The following is a 24,769-nucleotide window of genomic DNA, read 5'->3' as shown; positions in this document are numbered from 1 at the left end:
CAGTGATATATTTGGCAGAATGGCATAAAATCAGTCCAGGTGCATAGACGGGCTATCATTGAAGATCTTTCTTACTTTACATTCACAAGAAGTTTTAATTATTAAAGCCATGAAGTCAGCTTATTAAAAATTTGCCAGGCCTTCATCCGCGTAATGTTTGTAAACTGTCTCTCCACAATGAGTTTCTAAAGAGTGACCTACGTACAACTCTTGTACTCTATCTGAACACTCCCTACTGGCTTTTACGTATATAGTCATTGCACTATGGATGTAACGCCCATGCATGGTTTATGTGTTATCAGTTGGATTGAGTCTTCAGACAGTCTCTTCATACAGATGAAACTTCTCTTACCTTGGTACAAATTTTGCAATTGCTAACAAGTCTGACACAAACTGCTCAAAGGATAGAAAAGATCTGATTTCCTCATCTGACATAATGGCACATATCCAAGATTGTTGGTAAACAGAGCGAGGTTGACGTGTTCCAAGTCTGCTTTTTGTTATCAGGACACATACCATACTCTTACAGCCATATGGAATATTCTTTTGGAAAGTACCGGTATGCTTATTTGACAACAATTCATTAAAAGTACAAAAATATTGAGCATGGTTAAGTAAATTACCAATAAACATGTATTAGTTCAGTTGAGGTGTCCACATAGCGTAAGCTTCATGGAAATCCAACGTCTTCATCATGTCTGTGGGTCTCAGCATTTTTTGTGATTCAATTAAACTGTCTGGCCTTACTAGTGCCGAGAACAGGATAAAAAGGTTTAATGATTGAGGTATATATTAGCTATTGTTTCATGAGTTTGAAATTCTTGATCTTTTTAAGCAATATACTTATCAAACTGTACTTTTTGTTTATGATAAGTGGAAATTTCCCTTCAGAAATTCCTTGTTACTTTTCAAGCATTCAACATCTGTATCCTACTCGGTGACAAGACAAGGGAAATCTTCTCATCCCTAAATATACCACTAATATAGGACAGTGTTCAATGAAATACTCTGGTGTTACCAGTACACTCTGGAACCAAATCCCAGAAAGTAGGTATAAGATGTTTGAGATCTAAGTCAAAAGTTAAAAGAGACCTGAAACGTCATCTGTTTATCCGACAGGTTTCTTCTCTCTCATGTATATTTTCTACCAGAAAGTTTTATAATTTATGTACTTACATTGACATAGAATTTATTTCAAATATCGAGGGTAGGCCACAATGTTCAACATGGCGCCCTATGGCAAAATGATAGATTCAGCGATTGTGAATGGTAGGGGGCTGGACTCTATTAGTATGATACTATTTGCTAGTCCCTACCCAATTTACTTATCCTTAATGTGTCTGTATTTTTCTTTTTTTTTTCTGTTCTATTGAGAAATAAAATATCTTTATCCTTATATCAGAACAGTATATTCAGATTCTGGCATGGAAACATCCAAAAAGGATTTTGGCTCTTGCCGAGAGCTTGGGCATGTGCCAACCATGCTTTATTGTAGCTAAATATACCAAGGTTATTTTCACATCTCCACCATTCAGATTGCTGTATTTTCGCCATCAATATACAGGTATGATATTATTATAAATGGTGTGTTCAGGTGTTGTGTGGTGAATTACTATCTCTGTGTTTCTGTCTTGAAAAGCTACACAAGTGTAATGACTGTATAACAGTGAAGAACACTTCACATGTATATTTGTGCAGTCTTTTATCTAGCTCCCATTAACTGTGACCAACCATTAACCACAGACACTAAGTTGTACAAGACTGTTTTATTCTGTACAAAAAAGAAACAAAAGGATTTTTGTAAGACTAATTATACTGCAGTGTCTTCAAAAAAGCAGTACACATGGCAGGTTAATGTTCACAACAATTTTTGAAAGTCCAACTCTGAATCACTGTACTTTATGACATCAACAACCTTCAGATGTAACTTCTACACTACAGAAACTGATAAGCATGCAAATCAATGAATTACAATATCCAATCATTCTTTTCAGTCGATATCAAAGAAGTTATCCTACATGTAGATTTAAACAGATAATAAGTAAAGTACAGTAGTACTTCCTTAATAAATATGGTACATGCGAGCAATAAGCTATTTGTAGACTGGAAACAAAGTGAACAAATTTATTTTCATCTCATGATCAAAATGCAAAATATTAGTTTTTATTATTTATGCAAAGCACAAAGAGGAGTGCTATTGAGGTATGAAAATCAAATGATTACTATGAGTGACTATCAATGGAGTGATATTATGTTGCTCAGACTATGCACCATATGTAAATGACTTTTTTCAAATTCCTGGTACAATGCCAATGATGGAAATGATAAGGGATGGAATTGAAAATATTAAATTTGCAAGATCATTCAACTCTTGTGTCAACCTGTTGTACATTGTGAACTTTCCTAAATTGTGTCTGAAATGGTCCTCCAAGTTTCAGAGAAGAAAAATTCTGCATCTTAGAATTGTAATGCAGTATACAACTAAAGTACTGCTGTATACATCTATAACTGCTTTATATTGAGGCATACAAATAACACAACAGGTAAATTTGCAGGAAGACAGCAAATTCACCATTAAGATTTCTAGAATAATTCCATAACAAGATGAAAGTTTGATGTTTCATGGCATATGACAGGAATTTAATGCCACAACGTTGTTGGAATATGCACATAAATATTTTCAACATGAAAATATCGGAAGCCATTGTTTTCTTGTTATCTAATGTGCCATGATGTCAGTAACCCTTTCACCACTATGGTTTGAACCAATTCCATTGTTTTCAATGGTAAAGTTGGACCTCTACAGAGGGAAATGGGGTGAAAGGGTTAATTCTCTACAATTCATCTGCGGGTATATTTTGTCCAAAGTCAGATTTGATTCTTTGTCCATCTTCGATGAATTCAGATTTGACTCTTTGTCCATCTTTCACAAATTCAGATTGCATGCTTTGCATTTGATTCAACTGCATATTTCCAGGGTCAGCAACTTCCATGTTGCTGTCAACTGCTTCCTCTCCTTGTAACTCTCTTTTGACCATCTGATCATCTTTACTACGCTCTCCCTGTAGCCGTGTTTTGAATCTCTTGGCCTGTAAGCATTTTCTTCTTTTCTCTGCCTTTTTCTTGGCTTGATTTTCTAACTTCCTGCTGAATTCATTGATGACACTCAGTTGTTCTTTTGATATATCTACAGCTGATTTCAACATGGTCAGATATACACCTCCAGGTCTTCGTCTCCTTGAACCATCCTATGGAAAACAATATCCATGTACACGTATAACAATTAGTGACAGGTTCAAAGTCATTTATCTGTAAATTTATGCATTTACCAACAACTGCATAATAAGTTTTCAAACCACTAAAAGAAGTGAATTTCACGAGATTCAGCTAGACCAGATGGTACATATACATGTAGTAATATGCTTTGTAAACAAAGAGTCACACAATTATGTGAATGTCAAAGCGTACTTACATGTGAAGATTGAGTTCAAAACCGGGACAGCTTTTGATTTAAAACCATTTAACCCACTACATGTGAACAGACTAGTGCAGTGTTGCATTGCTCTACATTAGAACAGTGCTTGGATAGGATCTAGTGAGGGCGCTCCATCTTAAGGCCATCGTCTGGGCTAATGTCGGTCAAAATGCTCAAAAAATCAATTTTATTTTTTTCCTTCATTGTCACCCTCGACATGTATACTTTCAAATAAGCTATATCATTCTTCAAAAAATATTAACTAAAATCGAGAAAAATCGCGTTTTTTTTCCCACTGACCCCTGGTCAAATTTTATTTAGTCTAATTATATATTCAAAACAGGTAAATCGCTATTTTTGGTTGCCTAAAAACTTTGTTGAGTTATGGCATCATGTATGAAGTAGTGACCATTTGCTTGCTTATTGAAGCAGCTTTTTCAGAGGTAAAAATATGGCGTTGTGGAAATTGTGAGTTTGAGACTAATTGCAGTCTAAAAAAGCTAGATCAATGAGTAATCGGGAAGAAATTTGCAACAAATGATTCTGTTTTATATTTTGTGTGGATATTACTGTAAGGCATATAAAGATTTTCATTCAGGTATAGCAATTAAACCAGAAAACAAACCATATTAGACGTTATGGTGTCCATATACATAACAAGTAAAGAATCTCACATGAATTTCATTATCATGCTGATTATAAAATCAATGTTTTTTTGATAATTAACAGTTCATTTTTCACTTAGAAAGCAATTACAACCAGGCTTTTGTAAATAGAATTCTAACTGACAATTTAAACTTGTCCAATACCCTATTTTGAGGTCGTAAACTTTGCATGAAGTATGAGTATCACCTTTATGTTGTAAAAATTTCAATCCAATACTCCTAACAATTGTGTTTTGTTCTGCATTCGTTTCTTGTGGCAGTAATAACTCTTGAAAGAATGGTTGGAATGCAATGAAAATCAGCCAACATATGTGAAATTAAATACTTTACAAAATAAACCTCAAAAAACAAGGTCATCCAATCATGTCATAGTAGAAACTTGACGGAAAGTTGTGAAATTTATTAATTTTTTCAATCTTACCGAGATGACTATGATTTAATTTATATTGACATCTTATACAGTCATAGATTTAGGTTTATAGTGTAATACATATACATCTGAATGCTACAGAAAAAATTCGGTTGTTGTGTGAAAAGTCATTTTGACTATTACATTGACAAGGTAAATCACTTATGGCACAGAACATGAACATGTAAGTTCTCTGATGACAATTGATTGCCCTCAAAACCAACCTACAACCAAGTCAACTGTGACTCTACTATACTGTTTGTTCTTGTTGTGTCTATACTGAACTTCTGAAGGTATCTGGATGAAATGGACAAGAGCGCTAATATATAACAGGTCAATGACCAATGCAGGGATGTGTGTGTCTTTACCATGTACATCATTTCAATGCCATTTTTTAACCTTTCCACCCCCTTTTCTTCTGTGGAGATCCAACTTTTCCATAACAAAAACAATGGAATTAGGCTACTGTTGAGGTGAAACGGTAACGACAGCTTTGGCTGTGACATGGGAAATACCCAAGTGCTTTCAATGCTGGTGTATTTGCTCATAATGAAATGTGTCAAATCTCAGTTTTAGCAACTTTCTAGTTTTATGACATGTAAACCTAGCAATGTCTTTACACTTCAGGAAGCAAATAAACAGACAACACTTCCATACATTGCGACACCAGGAACAAATATTAATTCTGAGCAGATATGTTTAAGACATCTTTACCACTGGTAATTTTGCAAGAAATGGAGGACAATGATCATTTGTGGAAGGAAATAGCAATTTTGTGAAACTTTCAAGTGGTTTTGTTAACAGCCAAAGTACTTTCTGTGCCTAAGTAACAACAGAAATTTCTTTATATGGATAAAACGACAATGTGATGTTAAACCTTTTAACTTAAACCACATATTACAAACAATTACAAAATTAGTGTGTAGTTGCAAAAAGCAAGAGGTATTTTATTTGAGCACTGACAACCTACCTGTGTCATCATTCCTCCTGTTTCTTCCACTTGTTCAGTCTCACGTAATAACTGTAAAGCTTTCTTGTTACCAACAACTTCAACAATTTTTCGTATCAGGTCATACTTTTGTTCACCTAATCTCTTAATGATTTCCTGGGCCACTGTTTCTGGATCATCATCTTCATTTACCATGATGGGAACATTGTAAAATTCATTCCTGGTGCCCAATCTGTCTCTGACATTAGGGCGTCTGCCAAGGCGTTCCTTAACATTCTGTCTTTCATGTCTGTCTCTCCAATGTCTCTTTCTCTTTGTATCTCCATGGTGTCTATGATGATGGTGTTCATGATGATGATGATGATGATGATGATCTCGCTGTGACTGCTCTTCTGAATGTAAACTCTCTCTGAAAGTATCTCTATATGGCTTGAATTTATAACTCTCAACATCTCGTGCAGTCACAGTGGCAGAAGGATCCAAATTAATCATGTGTTGTTCAATTTCTTGTTCTTCTTGTCCTTGGAGGACATTGGACCAAATTTTATTGGGTCCTTTTACTTGCTTATGGCCTAATCTGTTTGAATTACATAAATGCTCACTTGTGCCTTTGTCACTTGTTTGTTGACCAACAAACATTCCAGCTCCATTGGTTTTTGTAGAAAAGTTGGAGTCATTTTTTCGACGTTTCCATGGTGTTTCATCTTCATCAGTGCTACCATCATCAGAAAAAGAATTACCATCTTCCCCACTGGAATAATGGAATTGTCTATCGTCTCTGTATCCAAATTTACCTTCCATAGCAATTCTTGCAACAGCCAAATTTCACCTGCAAAGAAATATTAGTAACAATATAATTGTGAGAACTCTCATTGACATACATCTTGAATGACGTTCCCTCTTCTCAAGCAGACCCTAAAAAACGCCACACAAAATGATTTAAGATTTGTGTTATGTTTGCAATGACGCACTCAAAAACACATGTGCAGTGATGTCTTGTACAATGGAAGTTTTTAATCTTCCAATGAAGACAGACCACTGACATCTTCATGAGATGTGTGGAAACAACAGTAAGCCCTAGAACATGTACATATCAGTAGGGTAACACGTTGGTACATCAAGGAATGGATCTCTACATTGGGAAGGGAACACTGAGAATGACCACTGGCAAAATATTCTCTGCATATTAAATATTTTGATATACATTGTTGAAGTTACTGATCATGTACCCCATTTTTACAATTCACTATTTTACCCTTTTCATAGTTAAAGTTTAAGATTTCTCATCATGAGCTTATGAATCTTTTTCGCAATAAAATTAAAATCTGAAATTTTCCTACAATTATCAGGAAGGTATCTCTTTCCATTGGTGACTACTCTGTGGAGATCACAGTGATGCTCCAGGTCAAGCAGATTCAAATTTGTCTAAAGCAAGGAAATAAGTAACACATCTCATAAAGTCCAACCTTCCACAATTGGGCTCTCTGCCAATGAAATGATGTATTCTCTTATTAATATGCAACAATCAATATTTGTCTGGAAGTTTAGATTACATTTTGGAAATTATGGATGTCACAATGTAACATGTGACTGTCAATACTACGATGTACACTAGAAAAGGCATATTTATGGCAAACAGTGCAAGCTGCTTCAACAACTGGCTGCAGTGTCCGACACTATACATGTTCCACAAGCAGCCCTATTGCATTTCTGTGAACGCTTTTTTCACCATTGATAGTTCTGAACAATAAACCTTGGGTAATGATGAATATGACACTGTGATGATGTACAGTGTTAACATATTGGAAAGTCATGGAAATTTCTGCACTGCTATGTAAATAGAATCCTGACACTCCATGTCCCTAGCCCTGTTCAATCATGGAGGTAAATTTTATCTCCATGGTTCAATTTTGTAATTTTTGCCTTACCACACTCCTTGAGTGTGTTGTTGAGCAATAAAGTAAAGGTAAAGGAATAATGATAGTGGTTTAGATTTACAGTTTTGCTATCAACAGAGTCACATTGTGTTGCGGTGGAGGTATGGTATCCGAGTAACCATGACTGTTTGTTGTAGCTTTGTGTACAGGGATATGTTGCTTGCTCTGTGCAAAGTCACGTAGATGCAATGTTGCAGCACAAGCATGTGAAGTTGGATACAGTGAAGACAATGCTACCACCTACCGACTTCATACATCAGAGTATTTGCATTACAGCTCTCAAGCGTTTGTATAATTCCGGCAGGGAATGATAGGTTTGGTTTCATCATAGATGTAGACTCGACACTCGGTTCTGCTTTCATAATGTCATTCATGTAGTATTGATGTACGTACAAAAGTCGGTCCGTGTCACAACATTTTGATACAGTACAAGCTAAAACATTTAATGAGGGCCTTCGGCTTGTACTCTATCCCTATTCCAAACGACTCCATAAGTCACTAGAGGTTAATGTCCCGGGGTTAATGTGCAACGATTTTTTCGTATCCAATAGTCTTCACTATTACCAAAAATCATTGACGATAAGGGAAGTAGAAGCATGGAGCTAGCTCCTAGCTCCATGGACGTTTCGGCCTCCCGATTTCAGGCCCCAAGTCGTTTCGGCAGTTCCCAGACACTTCGCACCAAAACCACTTCGCACCAAAACAACCTCGTACCAAAACCTCTTCGCCCCAAAAATCACGTTGCCCAAAACCATTGCGCCCCAAAAACAATGTCACTTCACTCCTCAATTTATCGCTAACCGTTAAAAGCTGAAAATAACCAACCACTGTCTGTGAAGTTATAATCATCTTTCTATCATCCCAGGACTGAAATCTTGAAATTGTACCCCTTTTCCTGCCAAGTCGGTGAAAATCCGCTTGAAATTCAGTGTAGCCAGAATCTAAGCACTGGTGACCGTTATTCTCCCAACCCGGTGGAAATCGGACCCTTTTTGGGTACCCCCTTTCCTGCCAAGTCGACGGCACTACGTTTTGCTATCCCCTGTGCGTTTAGGGGTCATCCGAGGAGAGGTTTTCTGACAAGGAACGCCTTTTCCCCTCGAAATGGGTTCGCAGGGAGTCGATAGACAGGGAAAGGTGCAGAAACCTGTCCGCCAGTCCCCCACACCCGAGGGGGGGCTGGGTTTTTTTTACCGCTTTTTAGCGGACTTGGCAGGATAGCATGGTGACGTTTTCTGGCGGAGTTGGACGTACTTGGCTGCCTGGCACTATAGAGATTGCTGCCGAACTTGACCAACTCGGCAATGCTAATCTAGAAGGCTACCTCTTGCAAACGACTTGGCAGATATGCCGATGGTGCGAGACGAAAGTCACTTATTCAGTTGTGCGTGACTGAAAATGAGAACGTATTTTTGACGGGACGGCTCGACTTGTTCCTCCGATGGAACGGATATGAACGACTCGGAAATACCATTACAAACTGGTGTCCGACGTACTAAGCTGGCTTCAGCTCTGCAAGTTCAAGCCAGGCAACGTCCTTCACCGCCTTGGCCGTGCCATTCAATGGACGTAGCTTTGGATTTTTTATTTATTCCATCGTCCGAAGTATTGGCTCTGGTTTGCAGGCAAACGTATCCTCTTGCCGACGCATTAGTAACTACGTACGCTGTTTGCGTACAGAGAATTCAAAAGGTGACATAAGGTCAATATGCTACGGGATACCGTCTGCAGTTAGCAGGGACTGCTTTTGTTATGCAAACCAGCTAGCAGTACAATATGGCTGCCAGGCATGTGGACACGTCGATGGCTAGAACAATGGAAGCATATTGCGTTGCACCCGTGCATCGCAAAAGTGAACTGAAGACTTGGGTGTAGTGACTGGTTATCACTGGTTAGCTGCAGCCCAAGCCATGTCGGTACAAACCCGTACCTGACTGAGGACCACTCGATTAAGTCAGTAATGAACGGTAACACTCGTAAGCCAACTCCCAACTGAGCTGGCTAAACTACGTTGAGCTGTGCTTCAATGGCTCAGCCATGTCGTTAATACAACGGCAAAAACGTAGTTTTTGTGCTACACTGCCAAGTCGTTTAAGGTACGTATTCAATTGACCCTACCCTGGGGAAACAGGACAGGTTTGACGGTGCTTCTGCACCCCTAGCACGACCCTCAGGGTCTCTGACTAACAGACGAGGGAGGTGATGTTTGTGCCTAGCGACGTGCGTAATACTGAAGGAGTTTATTTCCGAAAAAAATACACATGAAACGGCAATAAAATGACGCACTCCCAGGGGCAAACAAAGCCGGTGACCTCAATTTTTTTCTGCAGCAACCCTTGAGCTCCTTCCCTGTCTACGGGCATGTAGAAATTATCGAAGTCTAACACATATAAGTACGGCTAAAACTACCCTGAAAATGGGCGATTTCTGCGAAAATGCCTGGCAGGATAACATGCAGGAGAGCCAATCTTTTGCAGGCACATATTATGGGGCGGTTTTCTACTGACTTGGGAGGATAACGGACAAGGGCGCTCGGCAGGAAAAGGGTTTTAAACATTTCCAGAAAATGACATCGCATCGTGCAATACCGCGCACGGTACCTGAAATGTACCATTTAGTAGTTTGCGTGTTTCTTTTTTTTCTAAATATACCGTATGGTTTCATGGAAGAATAAATGGTTCGTGGTAGCCAAGTTGTAGGTAAAAACAACGTTATGATTCGTGGCATCGACGTTTTAGCCTGTTTTAGGACGAGTTGACGGAAGTATACTTTAGTGAAGTGGTTTTTGTACGAGGTGGTACTTGGGGCGAAGTGGCGTTGGACGAGGTAGTACTTGGGACGAGGTGGTTTTGGTGCGAAATGGTTTTGGGACGAAGTTGTGTGGGGCGAACTGGTTTTGGTGCGAAGTGTCTGGACCCCGTTTCGGCACTGCTCAGGGCTATCTGGCGGGAACTTAGTGCTGGAGCGTAATGTTGCAAATCAAAGCACTAAAAAAGTAAGTGTCAAATAACATTCATGTACATCATGCTTCACTTCGTGAGAACATAGTAAGAGACCGTAAGAAAAAAAATTCATATCGTTTTTAAATCTGTGACACAAGTTTATCGATAGCAATAGCCGCCGACACGGCAAATGTTTGAAAGCGGCGCCAAAACAGCACGGCAAATGTCACACAAATGCACAGAAAAGTACTGGTCAGTCAATTACTAAATAGTTTGAAAACAAATCGAAACAGGGATACCGAAACGTCTTGGGTTGCGGTGCCGAAATGACTTTGGGACGGAAATTTCGTGGCCGAAACGACTTGGGCCGAAACGACCAGTTACCGGTAGCATTTGCAACTGACTGAGACTGTATGAAGCTGAGCATGGAGCTATTGTGTGGACGTAACGCGTACGTCCACTGCCACTATTTTCCCTTCAGAATCGATATGCGAAGTGAACCAGAAATTAAATATGGTGAGGGTTATCTCTTGTGTCCAGAATTTAAGACTCATGTGCTCGGCTTGCTCTGCACTTCATCATACTTACTTCGTTATGCGACAAACGGCGTCACACTGCGGTGCGCTGTCACACTGTCAAGGCTTGTAACCTTTAACCCCAGGATGTGTCACGTGAGGACCGTAGAAGTGTGGCTATATACGGATTCAAAATCAGAATGATAATGCCAGCCATGGACAGTAGAGCTACTGTGTGCCAACATATTCAGAGAAACGATACCGTAAGGGAGCTTTCAGTTCATATGAAGGGGTGGGCAGTAGAAATGGGCCATTGTTCACAAACCTGCCCGTTGGGGGAGGGTAACATTTTGCAGTAGCTGTCGTGCGATACATAGATGAAGGGTTGGAGAAGAACAGGTTGCCATGGTGATAATGATAATGATGCTGATGTGATTTTCATCTGCTGAACTGTGACTGTGATTCGTACTCCCGGTTCGTAATTTACAAGTAGTGACAAAGATGGAAATGCGGACTCTGACATGACGTATATTTTCAAAGCCACTCAATCAAGTACAGCGAGTAAACTTGGAAACTTGGAACTTGGAATTTGTACTGTGTCATAGTATAAAGTAAGTTTGAATTGTGTGATTTCCAACTTTTCACACTTACAAAGCATCTATCAAATAAATCTATGTCTGTCATTGTCCTGGTAACAATTGGAAGGGGTATAAGGTAAGTGCATAGTACTCAATACCTGCCAATTATACAGCAATGAAAGTCCGATGATTATGACGTTTTCTCGTAAGTATAAGCAACGATATCAAAATGACTGAACAACAGCAACAACAAATTAGTGTGCTTCAATTTTATTAGCAAATGAAAACATAGGAAGTACAACTAGTTTTCGGTTTCTTGTGGAATCATGGTCTCATGCCAGATATATCCCACAGACAAAATTTCGCATACAGAACTTATTTTACCATAGGGAACCCAGAAATCTGGTCATCGTTGTTGTTATTGTTGTTGTTGTTTGTATTGTTGTTTATGTTTATTAGTCGTGATGTTGTTGTTATTGTTGTTGACCAATAAAATTTAACGAAGATAACTGTTGTGTTGTGATTGTAAATGTCATAAGAAACCGCTTCAAGGACACCATCATTCTCTACTGTGACCCGATGTAACTCTATGCCAACATACGCTCTCTTCATAATAGTTTACTGTAAGTCTTTGAAGAGAGTGTACGTTGACATAAAGTTACATCAGGTCAAAGAATGATAGTGTCCTTGTGACGTTTCTTATGACATCTACATTACGTTTGAAACAACCACAACACAAGTTATCTTCGTTGAATTTTATAGGTCAACAACAACAACAACAACAACAACATCAACAACATCACAACTAATAAACATAAACAACAATACAAACAACAACAACAACAACCTGATTTCTTGGTTCCCTATGATTTTATAAAATAAATAGGGGAAAGAATAAAAGATTGCTAATTCAAATCATCACAAAAAAATCGGAACAGGAACATCTCTTAGAACGAAAACTCCAAACATAAGAAAAATAACTCAAAAGCACAATATTGCACCATGAATGGTTTAGAATGTTCATATGAAATCGGATGTCGCTTTGAAATACACTTATTTCATTCTCTGATATCAACGATGCTGTGGCGTTTCTATCTCTCCTGTCTCTTGAGCTTTTATTTAACATCGTACATTGATCGAATACGCGCAGTACCCTGCGCCTGGAGCGTATCAGCCAGCGGAATGAACAAGAATACGAATCTGAAAATTTTCTGCTTTACGCAAAACTAATGAATTCTGGGATAAAGGACTGCAAGATGGACGTATCTGTACATACTAAACCTGGCTGTCTGTCACTGTTATAAGCAGTTTCTCGCTGTCTCACAACACTATGAATCGTCACCAGGTGCTGACAGGTGCAGTTAATGCGGGTGATAGCTGTTTCGCAGTTGGATGTGTCGACGGAATTCCGTTTACGGTAATTCATTTGCTTGTCATAATAATATCGATATTCCCTATCGTCCCGTGATTGCTGAAAGTTCGCTGTCTCGTAGACATGACCCCCATACCTGTAATCGTCGTACCCGTACATTTGATACGCCGGTTTCATTCATTAAATCATGACACAGCACGAATTGTCAGATGAGACAGCTGAATTTCATCTGCGCTCTGTGAATGTTCTCGCCTCTCAACATTCTCAAGTCGCTCGTACTGCTATATAGCAGAAATAGCAGCATAGTAGAACACGCATATGTACATGTTTGATGTAGATCACTGACGTGCACTAAACCCTCCCACCTGGATATGTCAGATCATGGAGGTAAAAAAAGGATACGCATGTATGTTGAATATAGTCAACATCCGAAATTCACAATGTCCTATTCAAGAATGTCCATGATGTCCACTACCAAGATCAACCAGAAACGCCCTTCCAATGGACCGACATATTCCGATGGAACAACTGATATGAATCATCACATATTCACAAATGAGGAAGAGCCCGTATGGGATTTCCCTCATGCTCTACCAATGTGATTCAGTTCTGTACAGCACGAGACAGCAGTTTATGAAAATGAAAGCCACTGCTGTGATACTGCGATTTCACAGTGGTTAAGCAAACTGCTGTTACATATATTATCCCTAGTGTACAGCTTGTCACGAGTGCTCAGCTATTGCTATGTGGCCTTTCTATTCTTTGAGTTGGGAGACGGTGCAGTCTTTAGCCAAGCACCCGTGACATAGAAGTTAACTACAGAACCGCATTGAATCAATTACTGTTGAAACTTGTAAATAAAGCCAATCACCAACCTGTACCTTTGTACAATGTTAATAACAATTGGTGTGGGCCAAGCCATGGTGGTAAAAGGGTTAACCTTGTAGACTAAAGCCTTATGAAATGAATCAGATGGCATTTGCATTTCAATAGTTATAAAATATCGTTCATTGTTCTTACTTATATGAGATACGCGTATTCTCAAAACAATATATTGTTGTACTCATGTTATTACACGCATGTTTTCTTACTTGACACAGCGTTTCATTCTGAGAAACACAGTCAATATGTTTGACTCCCAAATGAAAGATTATAAGAAAACTTTCTTACTATTTTCACTTTCTTCAGTGAGAACTTCATTGGAATGTGAAATATTTTTCCAGTGTTGTTGATGTGTATGTACACATTTGACATGTGTAAGAGGTACATGTATAATGATTAGGTATTACAAAATAACGTAAAGGATATACTCAGACATTAGCATCATGCACCATCCTCTGTTCTGTGATGGATAATATGCTGTGCTAATGTCTTTGTACAATCTTTTGCAGTATTTTTGTAATAACCCTTCCTCATAGTTACATGTATCTTGTATAGCATATTGTGGATAAAGCTTGTATGAACTAATTGTTGTTATTTTTCTTCCAAGAGGTTACTTTGTTATTAGTACTACAAAGTTCAGTTTTGTTGAAAGTAAACTTCATAATTCCAAGTTCATAACTGCAAGATTAGTTGAAAATAAAATTTCCATAACAACTAGGTTCGGTTTTGTTGAAAATAAACGTTTCATAATGGTAGAACAGAGTTAATTACTAGAAAGTAAACCCAATACTCCATGAACTTGCCATTCACATCATTTCTTGCAATTTTCATTGGAGCTGGGAGATGTACCGGTATATCATCTTTCTGTCCTATCATAAATATGGATGTGAGTGTTACTTTTGAAATATCAAAGCAAATATGCAAATACAATTCAAAAGGTGCATTGTACTCTTGTTTGGCTTCAATCAACAGAAAAAGGGGTTTGAATGCCAAAGTCACTGTTTTTGTGTTTTTTTTGTTGCTATAAAAGTAAAATTGTATTTTCCAAATAAATGGATCAAAAGAATGTCAATGCACAATATGAGAGTCAGGTAAAACTACCCGGTCGGTGCAGTAGACAAAGGTTTCAATGTGCCAGAATAACCATGGTCTTTAATATTTGCATACATTTCTGCTTGGCACATGAAATTATGACATTTCTTTCTGTAGGGTATGACATGTACATGCCCCATACTGAAAAACAAGAATGATGTCAAAACTTTCCTAAGGAAATTTTACCGTTCTCTGAAAATCTAGAGTTAATACCAGGGGTTACCATGAACTTTTCGTTCCGAAGAAACAAATTCCATGACATTTACTGACGTTTGAAATTCAAAGAGGCTGCCATCCCTGATTGTGATAAATTTAAGTTTTGATTCTCATAAAAGCAAGACAGTGAATATAAGTTCATCTTAGTTTCAAAGTGGTCCAAGCACAAGCATGCAGAAAAGTCAAAAGATGAAAGTGATTATCTGTCTCCACGAAACATCCTTTATTCATTGGACTGAAGGTATGTTTTGTCAATTTAAGATGCTAAGGACCGTCTCAGATTGTCGCAGAAGTTTAAAAAGCGAAATTTATTCGTTAATGGGGGGAGGGGGTTTGACCTCCATTCAATTAGTGAACTTCACTTTCGCACTTTTATTTTGTGATCACAAGTTTTCGTGTGTTTATTTTAAATTAAAGAAAAACTGCACACTCGTGCCAACAAATTTGTAACTGTTTCCATCTCGTTTGTGCCCCAAACACAATTTACCGATAGGAACATTGTATCCTAAACATTTCATTCATCAAATTATACAAAGAAAAAAAGTATCATTTTTTTAAAATGTGCTATTTATAAGCGTCTGCTCTAACCACTAGATGTCTTTATTCTCACTTGTTATGCACCTGGTCATAGTCGTTTTAATATGATTGAACATGCCTGGGCCCCCTTGTCAATTTTTTTGCTTGTTTACCGCCCCTACCAAGTACAAATTGCGTGTTCACAAAGACAAAGAACAGCACAAGAGATGCAAAAAGGGAAAGTAAAATAAAATGAAACTTTTATGCGGTAAAATGCCCTGTTAGTACTCAAATCTGATCGTTTACTTTATTGTAATGTGGCAAGGGGAATACGTCTTTAGTAGCTATAGCAAAATGCAACATTGTACTCTCAGGCAGACATGAACATTTCGCACTTTTGAAGTTTCGTTTAGGGGGAGGGGGTTTTGATCTAAACGAAGAAATTTCGTTTCTTGAACTTCTGCGACAATCTGAGATGCTAAGCACTAGTTATAAACCTAAAATGACAACACTGACAACAGTTCACAAAATAATATCCAAAATAGTGACTCTGGTGCCATACATTTGGAACAGTGTACATCTATCATGATCAATACCAAAGATGATGGTAATACCCTGTAACACAATCAGGAACATTCCATCACTGGTCCATAGTATACATGTATATATAGCTATTCTTTCCGGTGAAATGTACTCAGTACCTAGATGTGTAATTTTGAATGGTTACTCTTCCACTGGTTTCTTGCTATAAATATCTCCAGTAAGGATGTTAATGCCAAAGGTGATCCAAACCATCTGTTCTGCATATGCATTTACATGTACAACAATACCTGTCTAATGAAATTTAATACTGATGTAAACAATTTTAATTTGTCTGGGAAGCATATGGTATAGTTGAACTGAGGTCATACTCATTGCAGAAATAGCAACACGTCCACTTCAAACTCACATTTTTGAAGAAATGTGTCATTTGGATGTAAATTTCTACACCATTTTCATTAGTCATAGCCGATACCAACAAAAGACTGAATTCTGTTCTGGTATATAGTGGCACTGAACCAGTGTTCACAATGAAGGAGAAAAATGCAAAATGCTGACAGTACATTGTGTTGTCAGCAAAGGTGTGAACATTTGAGTGTTGTTTGTATCAGTCAATAATGTTTTGAAAAAAGGGATATGAATTTAAGCAATATTACTAACAGTGATGAAATTGCACACGATTGGTAAAATAACAAAGATGTGTTTTAGCATAATATGAAGACATTGTGTAGGCAGTTATGGTAAAATTTAACCTTTCCTCCCCAATTTTCAGTAAGCATCCACTATCACCATAGATAAGAATCCGTTTGGGTCAAACCATTGTAGTAAAAGGGTTAGAGTAAGAAAGGTATGATAGGGTTACTATGATGTGCATATTCAGTAGGTTGTACATGTAGTAGGTAAATCTGTTCCAAAGTTTAGCAAGATTTTCTACTTTGCTGTCAAAATATACCTTTGTACCAAGGGAAAATTGGTAATTGAGTTGGGATCTTAGGTCAACAGTGCATATAGTTGCTTACATTTGTCTCAAGATAGAAACATCTTCAAGTAGATACCATTTTGTTAGGTACTGCGGGGGTACTGCACATGATGTACTGTACATATTGAACTTGACAAACGTTCAGAAAGGGCACAATTATTGAGTTCAAGGACAAAGATCATTCAAGTTTATTTTTATATCTATAGTCGTTTGTCTATTCTTGAAAATCAGGTGGAAAGCAACTTGAAATGACTTATAGTTGTGTAATGCTATTTGTATTCTAGGCTGGTTCAATTTTATGCCATGCTGGGCTTTAGTAGAGCATCATCACAAAAAAATAAGATTTTCTTCTTACATTTATACAAGCTGTAATTCTGGATGCAAACTTTGTTTTCACGTCCAGACCTTTCAATAATTACTTTGGTGTGTTTCCAAACACCATTAGAGAGCACAGTGCATGATACCATACTGTCGTAAATTTTTCTAATATGTCTGTATACAGTATACTGGTATGTAGGTCATTGGCAGAGCTTTAGTGTTTGCCTGTAAAACATTTAACCATACAATGCTGTCTCTGTTACTGAATGATCAGTCATTGCATACATGTACAATGTTAGCCACTGTTTCCCATCATGACACTTGAAGGGTAAATCAATGCTCTCAATACATAATGTTAATTTAGTACTGGCAATTTTGGTTTAGTTTGCCAGAAGGAGGCTTGTGATAGCTTCCCACATTTTACCCTAAGAAGACAAGTGTATGGTCAAAATGCTGGTATTGTAATAAAGGCTTAAAGGCAGGGGGAGCCTATAAATACCCCCTATCTCCCTGGGGATTCATAATCCAACATGAGTGGCACATGGTAACAACGTCAACGAATGCTCCCGAAAATCTGGATCTTTCAACAACCATGGTGTAAATTAAAGCACTGTTCCAACATATTACGTTTTGTGAATACTTGTGGCATCACCCTGTTGGCGAAATTCTCTCATTTTTTCCATTTTAAGTTGATTTTCTATGCCAAAACTGCTTCGATGCTGTGTTCGAAGCGTCCAACAAACAATAGATGAAAGCATTCAAACAGCTGCCAATCACGAGGGGACGCGCAAAGGTGCAAACGATCAAACATTTGGTGTGTACATCGGATCGATTACGATGTCAACAATGAATAAACGATTCTTACTACTGAACGAAAAAACTTGACCAACGGTTACTGAACACGCGCCTCAATGAATTCAGACACAAACGGACTACTTCATGGTTTCAAGCAGATTGCCTCTCCCTTTTTGTTCGTTGATATGTGTACCTGTAGGCCTATGAATGGGTGATGTGTATATGTTGACCTGCAGTACGATATTTTACGATAGATCGCCTTTGGAAGTATGTTGTGGCATAGCCCTGCGTACGATGACGTGTATTCCCGGCGTTATACGGCCTCCCACCACAGCTCGCTGATTACCATGGACAAAACCGGCAACATGCGGATCCAATTTGGACGGAGCACGAAAAACTACTTTCTAACTGTTTTCCGCCGAAATCAACTCGATTCCGATCTACATGTATGCAGCCTACCCAAACCACTCAACCGCTCACAGATTGCGAAAAAAAATGCTCTCGTGACGTCCAAAACCGTTGTTTGCTCGCGATGCAAGGTTAGTCAATGGCTCATGCAGTGGACGGGCATTGGATACGTTTATGCCACGATTACATGTATACAGGTGCCCATGTATTTCCTGTCGGTCGGGGCGATGAAACTAAATCGTGATTGATTCATCTCTGTCGGATTTGACCAAAAAGAGACACTTGACATAGATTATAGCATCAAATGTTGACCGTTCAGACTGAAACATGATAAAAGATCTGAAGATCGCCGTGATCAGTGATGTCGTTCTTCTCTATACGTTTTTCTGAGCTAGTTTTTTACTAAATTGTTCGAGTATTAGCTGACGTTTTTTGAAAACTTAATCAACTTTTCTTTCCCAACCAGGGCACAACATTACCTTTTTACTTTCATGGTAACCTAGGATGAATTAAATCGCAGATTAATAGACTCTTATGTTCTTCCTCGATTGTCTGTGACTGATTTTGCTATCTCCATATCGATATTGCGTTCGCACTCGGGTGTCTTGAAACTTACGTCATTCACTGAAATAGTTTTCGGACAAACTCAAGAAATTCGACAACTACTAACGAATAGTCGGCAAAATTTACAGAGACAAGCAATAATAATTATGGTCATTTTACCGTCTTTTTTACCATTTTTACTGTCTTTAGATAAGCGGACTCGTTTGACGGAAGCAGTATATAACGATCTGAGTTCCCATATTTTTACCCTACCGTGTGAGTGTAGTATTCGAATGAGTGAGATCATAATCTTACGCTGTTCCGAGTGGTCTGGAAATTTTTTACAATATACAATAAATTGACCTTATCAAAATTATTGTTTTACATTGCTTGGATATTGATATTTTTTCCGTACGTTTTGACTGTTGATTTGAAGTCTTTTGATTCTCCATTGGCAGCAGCACATGTACGGTTACAACCGTCATGTGATGACCAGAGTGTGATTGTAAAGTTGTCGGGAAGTTGTTCAGAAGAAAAATCATTTTGTATTTAGAGGCTTCAGTTCGGGAATTTTCAAGATAAACAAATCATTATACATTTCCTACGTCTTTGAAACGGGGATTACGGTAATGTGATGAATGTGATGAAATTTTGTGAACGTCTTTGCAATGTGTTCCCACGATGAGTGTCAACTGATTCTTTGTTAGTAAAAATCGTCAGAAATGGTCCAGTGACCGTGATAAAATAAACACAGATGCAAAACCATTGCGGGAAGATAGTAAGAAATTCACATTGCAATATTTGCTGTCGTATTTCTCAGCAGGAATAATCAATTTTTACACGTTGTGTATAAGATCAGCAAGCAGGTGTTCGGCGGTCAATTGCTTCTATCATAATGATCTTGATCGCAGCTATTTGGCGAGAAGACAGCGGGTACTTATAATCTCGCAAAATTATTGACATCATGTCTTTGTGTTGAAAATTTTCGATCGGAGGCAGCTCAAATCAACAGCCGTGATATATTCGGAATCGTGTTCTCACTGGACACCGAACTACCTGCTATCAACAGTAAGTTATGTACCATCGGCGGTAACACATTGGTCGTAATCTTGTCTAATTCTGCCCCGCCGTTTGTACCGTCCAGAAATTTCAAAGCTAGGTTTTTTCACCCTGACATATAATACAGCGACCTTGCACACTAATGATCATTCAACTGTTTCTGTTGGGGTTTGTTGGTTTTTTAATTTGCTCCGTGGCCCCGGTAAGATTTTTTCAATACGATACAAAGTTTGAATTTTTTTCAAGGTAAATTTACCGGTAGTATATTCCCAGTTTGTGGGGTAAAGTTTTCTGGAGTGAAAGTTTGAGTTGACGCTGATAGAGTAGACGTCGAGCCCGGCACAGTTGACTGGGACCCGGTCGGTTTGGGGTCGTTTAGTCCAGAAACCTGCAGCAGAGTTCTGTATGATCACCGTTCGGCATTTGGGTGATTTTTTGGTCAAAGTAATGCAGTAACAATGTACGCCAGATTTTTTGTGTTGTTTTTGTCACAACTGTCATGTGTCGTATACGGACGGTTTTCGATTAAAAACGGTAGTAATATCCAGTGCTCGTAAATGCGTGCAAAATTTATTCAGTGACTGTTTACGCAGCACTCGTAAATACGACTAGGTTTACCACTACGTAACAACTGTAAACACCGCATCAATAGTCCATACGAAAATTTTGTGCTGAATCGAGGGAGATAACAATTGCGGTAGAAAAGGTCAGTCCATCATCCGTCAAAGTTGTTGATCGAAAAATCTTCACTGAGCGCCAACTACATGAGTGGCTGTTATAGTTGTACACGTAGTTCTGTGGGCTTTCCGCTCTCACTTGTTACGAGCTATGTTCAAAGTGCGTCAAGCTACGAATATTTTCATGTACTGAGTTACAGACATCGGTGAAGTACCGGGTACATTGATTTTGTTCAAAACCACTGCCTGTTTGTTCCTCGTGTTGTTTTTTGTGTCCCTAACGTCGACTGGCTCTATGTGCGTACAAACATAGCAGTCGGGATTAAGATTTCCTGGATAAATAGATTTATTCCGCCTCTGACGCAAAGATACACACTGTTTTACATGTGCCACTCCTAGGCCCTGGGATCGATTTCCATACCTTTAACCATAGACTACCAGACTTGTGTGTTTATCAGACTCAAGTTACCCTCATTCAAGTGCATGTCTCTAAACACATGCATCCCCTGTGTAGTTTGACTGATTGCACTCCTTGCAACAAACTCTTTGCTTTCAGTAGTCAAACATTTCCTCAGGGTCAGTCAGAAAGACACTTGTACTTTTTCAAATTTGGTGAAAAGATTTATGTTGTTGGAAGTTGTTCACCAAGTTGATTTGAAATTTTGCTTATTGGCTTATGAAATTTGGCTTATTGGTTTATGGCTTTCCATAGTTCTTGCACATGATATTCAAATAATATCAAAATGAATATTATAATAATTTTGAAAATATTTTTGTATATTTGGTAAAGCAATCATTTTTCAGGAACCATTTGCCGTGCTGCTTTGAAATTTGGAATGACAGTTCAGCATGATTGTACTTAAATTTATTCAAATTATGTGGAAATAAGCAAATTTAAATATTTTATTTAGATTTTCCTATTTTGGTAACTTTTACCTCCATCAACTCTGACTACATGGGTATGCATAAGATGGTGATTGAAGAAGCATTTGATATATTAATGTATTTTAAAGAATATTCATAAAAATATTTGCATCAATGCTACAGGTTCTGTAAAAGGGCTGGCGAATATACTATCAGAATTTGCTTGAGTGGTCTGTAGGTCATATGAGTATCACTTGATTGTGTGATCAGAATGGGAGTCAACCAGTGTCACTTATACTAACCTTTATAACTACATGTATTATAAAACAACATGTCATACATTAGAAAAAGTATGGTTGTCTGAATTTGAAACAAAGAAATTTTAGGTACTGTAAAGGTTCTGTAGAATTGTTTCTTGTATGTTAATTTTCTGGACTGGTATTGTACATGTACATGACTGTATAGCTTCATATACCTATGGAATTGGTGTTGCAGTGTGGAGTAATACTCTCACAGTGAATTTGAGGTGTTTCTAGTCACTGCTGGAGGAGTTTCAATATTAGGACTAGTTTGTTCACACTAAAATGACTTTGTGGATTGCTAACACAATGACCATTTGTGATTTAGAATCCAAATAATTAGATTAGATAATCATTAAAAGCTTTATACAGTGTAAAGCAGTGTTAGTTGTGAGGCAACAAAGGTACTACCGGTATTTCATTTCACACACACACACACACACTGTTACAGCCCAGTAAAACAACCACAAATTTTCTATCATAACAAACAGTGGGTTGCAGATTACGTGATAATGTACATTTACCTGCAATCACAGTGAACAAAAATTCACCAGACTTGTAACGTTTCTGATTCTAGTTCCTACAGTATATCAATACAAATGCACTGTACATAACAATTTAACATAAAGACGACCAAGACCAAGGAAGTAACACATGTGTTCATCCTGATTGTAACTCACTAATAACAATCATGAATTCAAATAATAAAATAGAATATGAATATTTTACTGAAAGCAGTGATTGCAAAATCTGAATGGTTCAATGAAATATTCAATCAGTAGCATAGTCACTGATCATCATTGCTATTAAAAAATGATACTCACAGAGTATGAAAGAGTACTTTGATATTGTTTTGAATTGTTCACAAGTTTTGAACCACACTGTTATGTCAATCCTTTCCGTATAGAGAATACTTCATTCCCTGGCCTTGACTGCTTTTAAAAATGATCTTGTTTTAGGTACATGTATAGGCAATTAAATCTACGTTTAGTGCATTCAGAGTACAAATATATAATTCATAGAGGTCATCAGTTGTGACAAATTGCAAGTCATGCTGAGTCCAATTTTCAGGAAACTGCCAGTCATTTCTCATCATACATAGTATGTGCAGTAAAAATGCATACAAAATTCATTAGTAAAATACAGATGCTGATAGCCATGCAGGAGTTTTCATGTATTAATTATTATCACCGATTGAATATAAGCATACAATACAAAGCTCAGGGTCAACTAAACAAAGTGTTGTAAACGTGGACTCTGATTTGAATTATATCATTATGCAAATGTGTAGTCATACAACTGTTATGAAAGAGTGTGATACGATATAAATGTATAGGTTGATACATGAGTATATCCTGTAAATTGAGATACTAACTATGAGTAAATAGTTCAATGTTTTGTCTCAATGACAGTATGATATTGCTGATACTTAATGTATTTTGAGTATAATGAGATAAACAATATCTGTATTTGAAACTTATTGAATACTGTACAAAACGAATTTTTCAATAGTTAAATAATCTGAAAAAATTGCTATATAAGTGTATCATGCATGGCAGAGAGGAAACCTTAGTCAAAGCTTTTATTCATAGTTTTTGTCAGTTAACAAAACCACAAACAGAAGCTAGACCAGATAAACTTTGACATCATTTGGTTAAAGAATTTTGCAAACTTTTAATACCAATGTATACTATACAGGAATAAAAATGCAAATATTTCACAAGATAAATTCTTCTACAAAAGGCTGGTAGGCTGACATTATTTTATAGCTATGGTAAAAGTAGGTTACAGGTTGTATTGGCATCAATTCATGGTAGATAAAATTGTGTTAAGATTTGATCATGGGAATCTAAGCATTTCTAGTAGCAGTTGTTATCTAAGTTGTTTTGTATCGTTGATTATTGTACATACACTGTATTACCATGAAACTTTCAACAAACTGTTCCTTCTGTTGAACATATGAATACAAAATACTGTCACAATCATTTGTAATACAAACAGAATAGTATAGTCGGCAACATGTGCATTGATGGGTTTGATATACATGTAGTAATGGTAGTTACATATAATGAAGAAGACGATGTAGGACAGTTGGTTTTTTGCATTTCATACTCAGGTAGTTACTAATTAATATTTCTTTGGACAAAAGCAATTTGGTTGACTCAAGCAGTTATGCATTAGTAACATAGATCCTAGTTTTGTCAAGGGGTCTATTAGTAAGTAACTTACAAATACTGTACCAGTATTCACAGCATTTCTATACCGGTACACTGGAGCACTATAGTATACCACTCATGTATTCAAGGTAGTACACATGTGTGTCATGGTTACCAGTTTCTCAGTTTCTAAGATTTACTCTTAAAATTTGGTCAGCTGCTCCAAAGTCGTAATCCAATTAACAATACCGGTACCAATCAATCATGTGTAATTGACCATGAATTTAGTAAATATATCCATAGGTAGAGGGTTGAAGTTCCTGGGAGAAGTCAACTAGCCAGCACAGCTATGCATCTAGAAACTCAGCTTTTATTTTTGGATTAAATAGGTCATGATTGCATGGTTTTATGGTTTGTAAATCATATCAACAACCTAATCAAAGAATGGTCAAACTCAATGGCGTTTTGTCCGTATGTTCCTGAACTTATAGCCTATTCTTCAGGAGGAAGGGCTGCAAGAAATCCATTGTACTTATCCGTAGGTTGAAGACAACATTGCTTAAGATACTTCCAAAACTAGACC

At 37.6% G+C, this 24,769-nt stretch overlaps 2 protein-coding genes across 3 annotated transcripts in view; one reads left to right on the top strand and one right to left on the bottom strand.

Moving 5' to 3' along the window:
- Positions 1-1,747: 1,747 nt before the first annotated feature.
- Positions 1,748-11,068, bottom strand: LOC139122076 (phosphorylated adapter RNA export protein-like). Its single transcript, XM_070687455.1, has 3 exons — positions 10,966-11,068; positions 5,520-6,327; positions 1,748-3,248 (listed from the first exon to the last, which is right to left on the bottom strand). The coding sequence occupies exons 2-3, from the start codon at positions 6,297-6,299 to the stop codon at positions 2,835-2,837; spliced, it is 1,194 nt and encodes a 397-aa protein (XP_070543556.1). The 5' UTR covers positions 6,300-6,327; positions 10,966-11,068; the 3' UTR covers positions 1,748-2,834.
- A 1,644-nt stretch (positions 11,069-12,712) lies between these two features.
- The window catches only part of LOC139122075 (dmX-like protein 2), an 89,775-nt gene continuing 77,718 nt past the window's right edge, over positions 12,713-24,769 (top strand). For both annotated transcript variants that reach the window (XM_070687454.1, XM_070687453.1), the window contains exon 1: positions 12,713-12,887. In XM_070687454.1, coding sequence (XP_070543555.1) covers positions 12,801-12,887 — 87 coding nt within the window. In that variant the 5' untranslated portion in view covers positions 12,713-12,800. The remainder of the gene's footprint in view (positions 12,888-24,769) is intronic.

The sequence above is a fragment of the Ptychodera flava genome, chromosome 21 (genome assembly GCF_041260155.1).
Source record: "Ptychodera flava strain L36383 chromosome 21, AS_Pfla_20210202, whole genome shotgun sequence".
NCBI classification, from domain to species: domain Eukaryota; kingdom Metazoa; phylum Hemichordata; class Enteropneusta; family Ptychoderidae; genus Ptychodera; species Ptychodera flava.
Note: the sequence above shows the minus strand (reverse complement) of the source record. Positions and strands in the feature narration are given on the sequence as shown.

What these genes read in the sequence shown, in the direction of transcription:
- LOC139122076 (XM_070687455.1), bottom strand. Translation starts at nt 6,299, where the DNA reads ATGGAAGGTAAATTTGGATACAGAGACGATAGACAATTCCATTATTCC. An exon ending in CAGGAGGAATGATGACACAG is followed by an intron (nt 3,249 to 5,519) that starts GTAGGTTGTCAG and finishes TGTTTTCCATAG; the next exon opens with GATGGTTCAAGGAGACGAAG.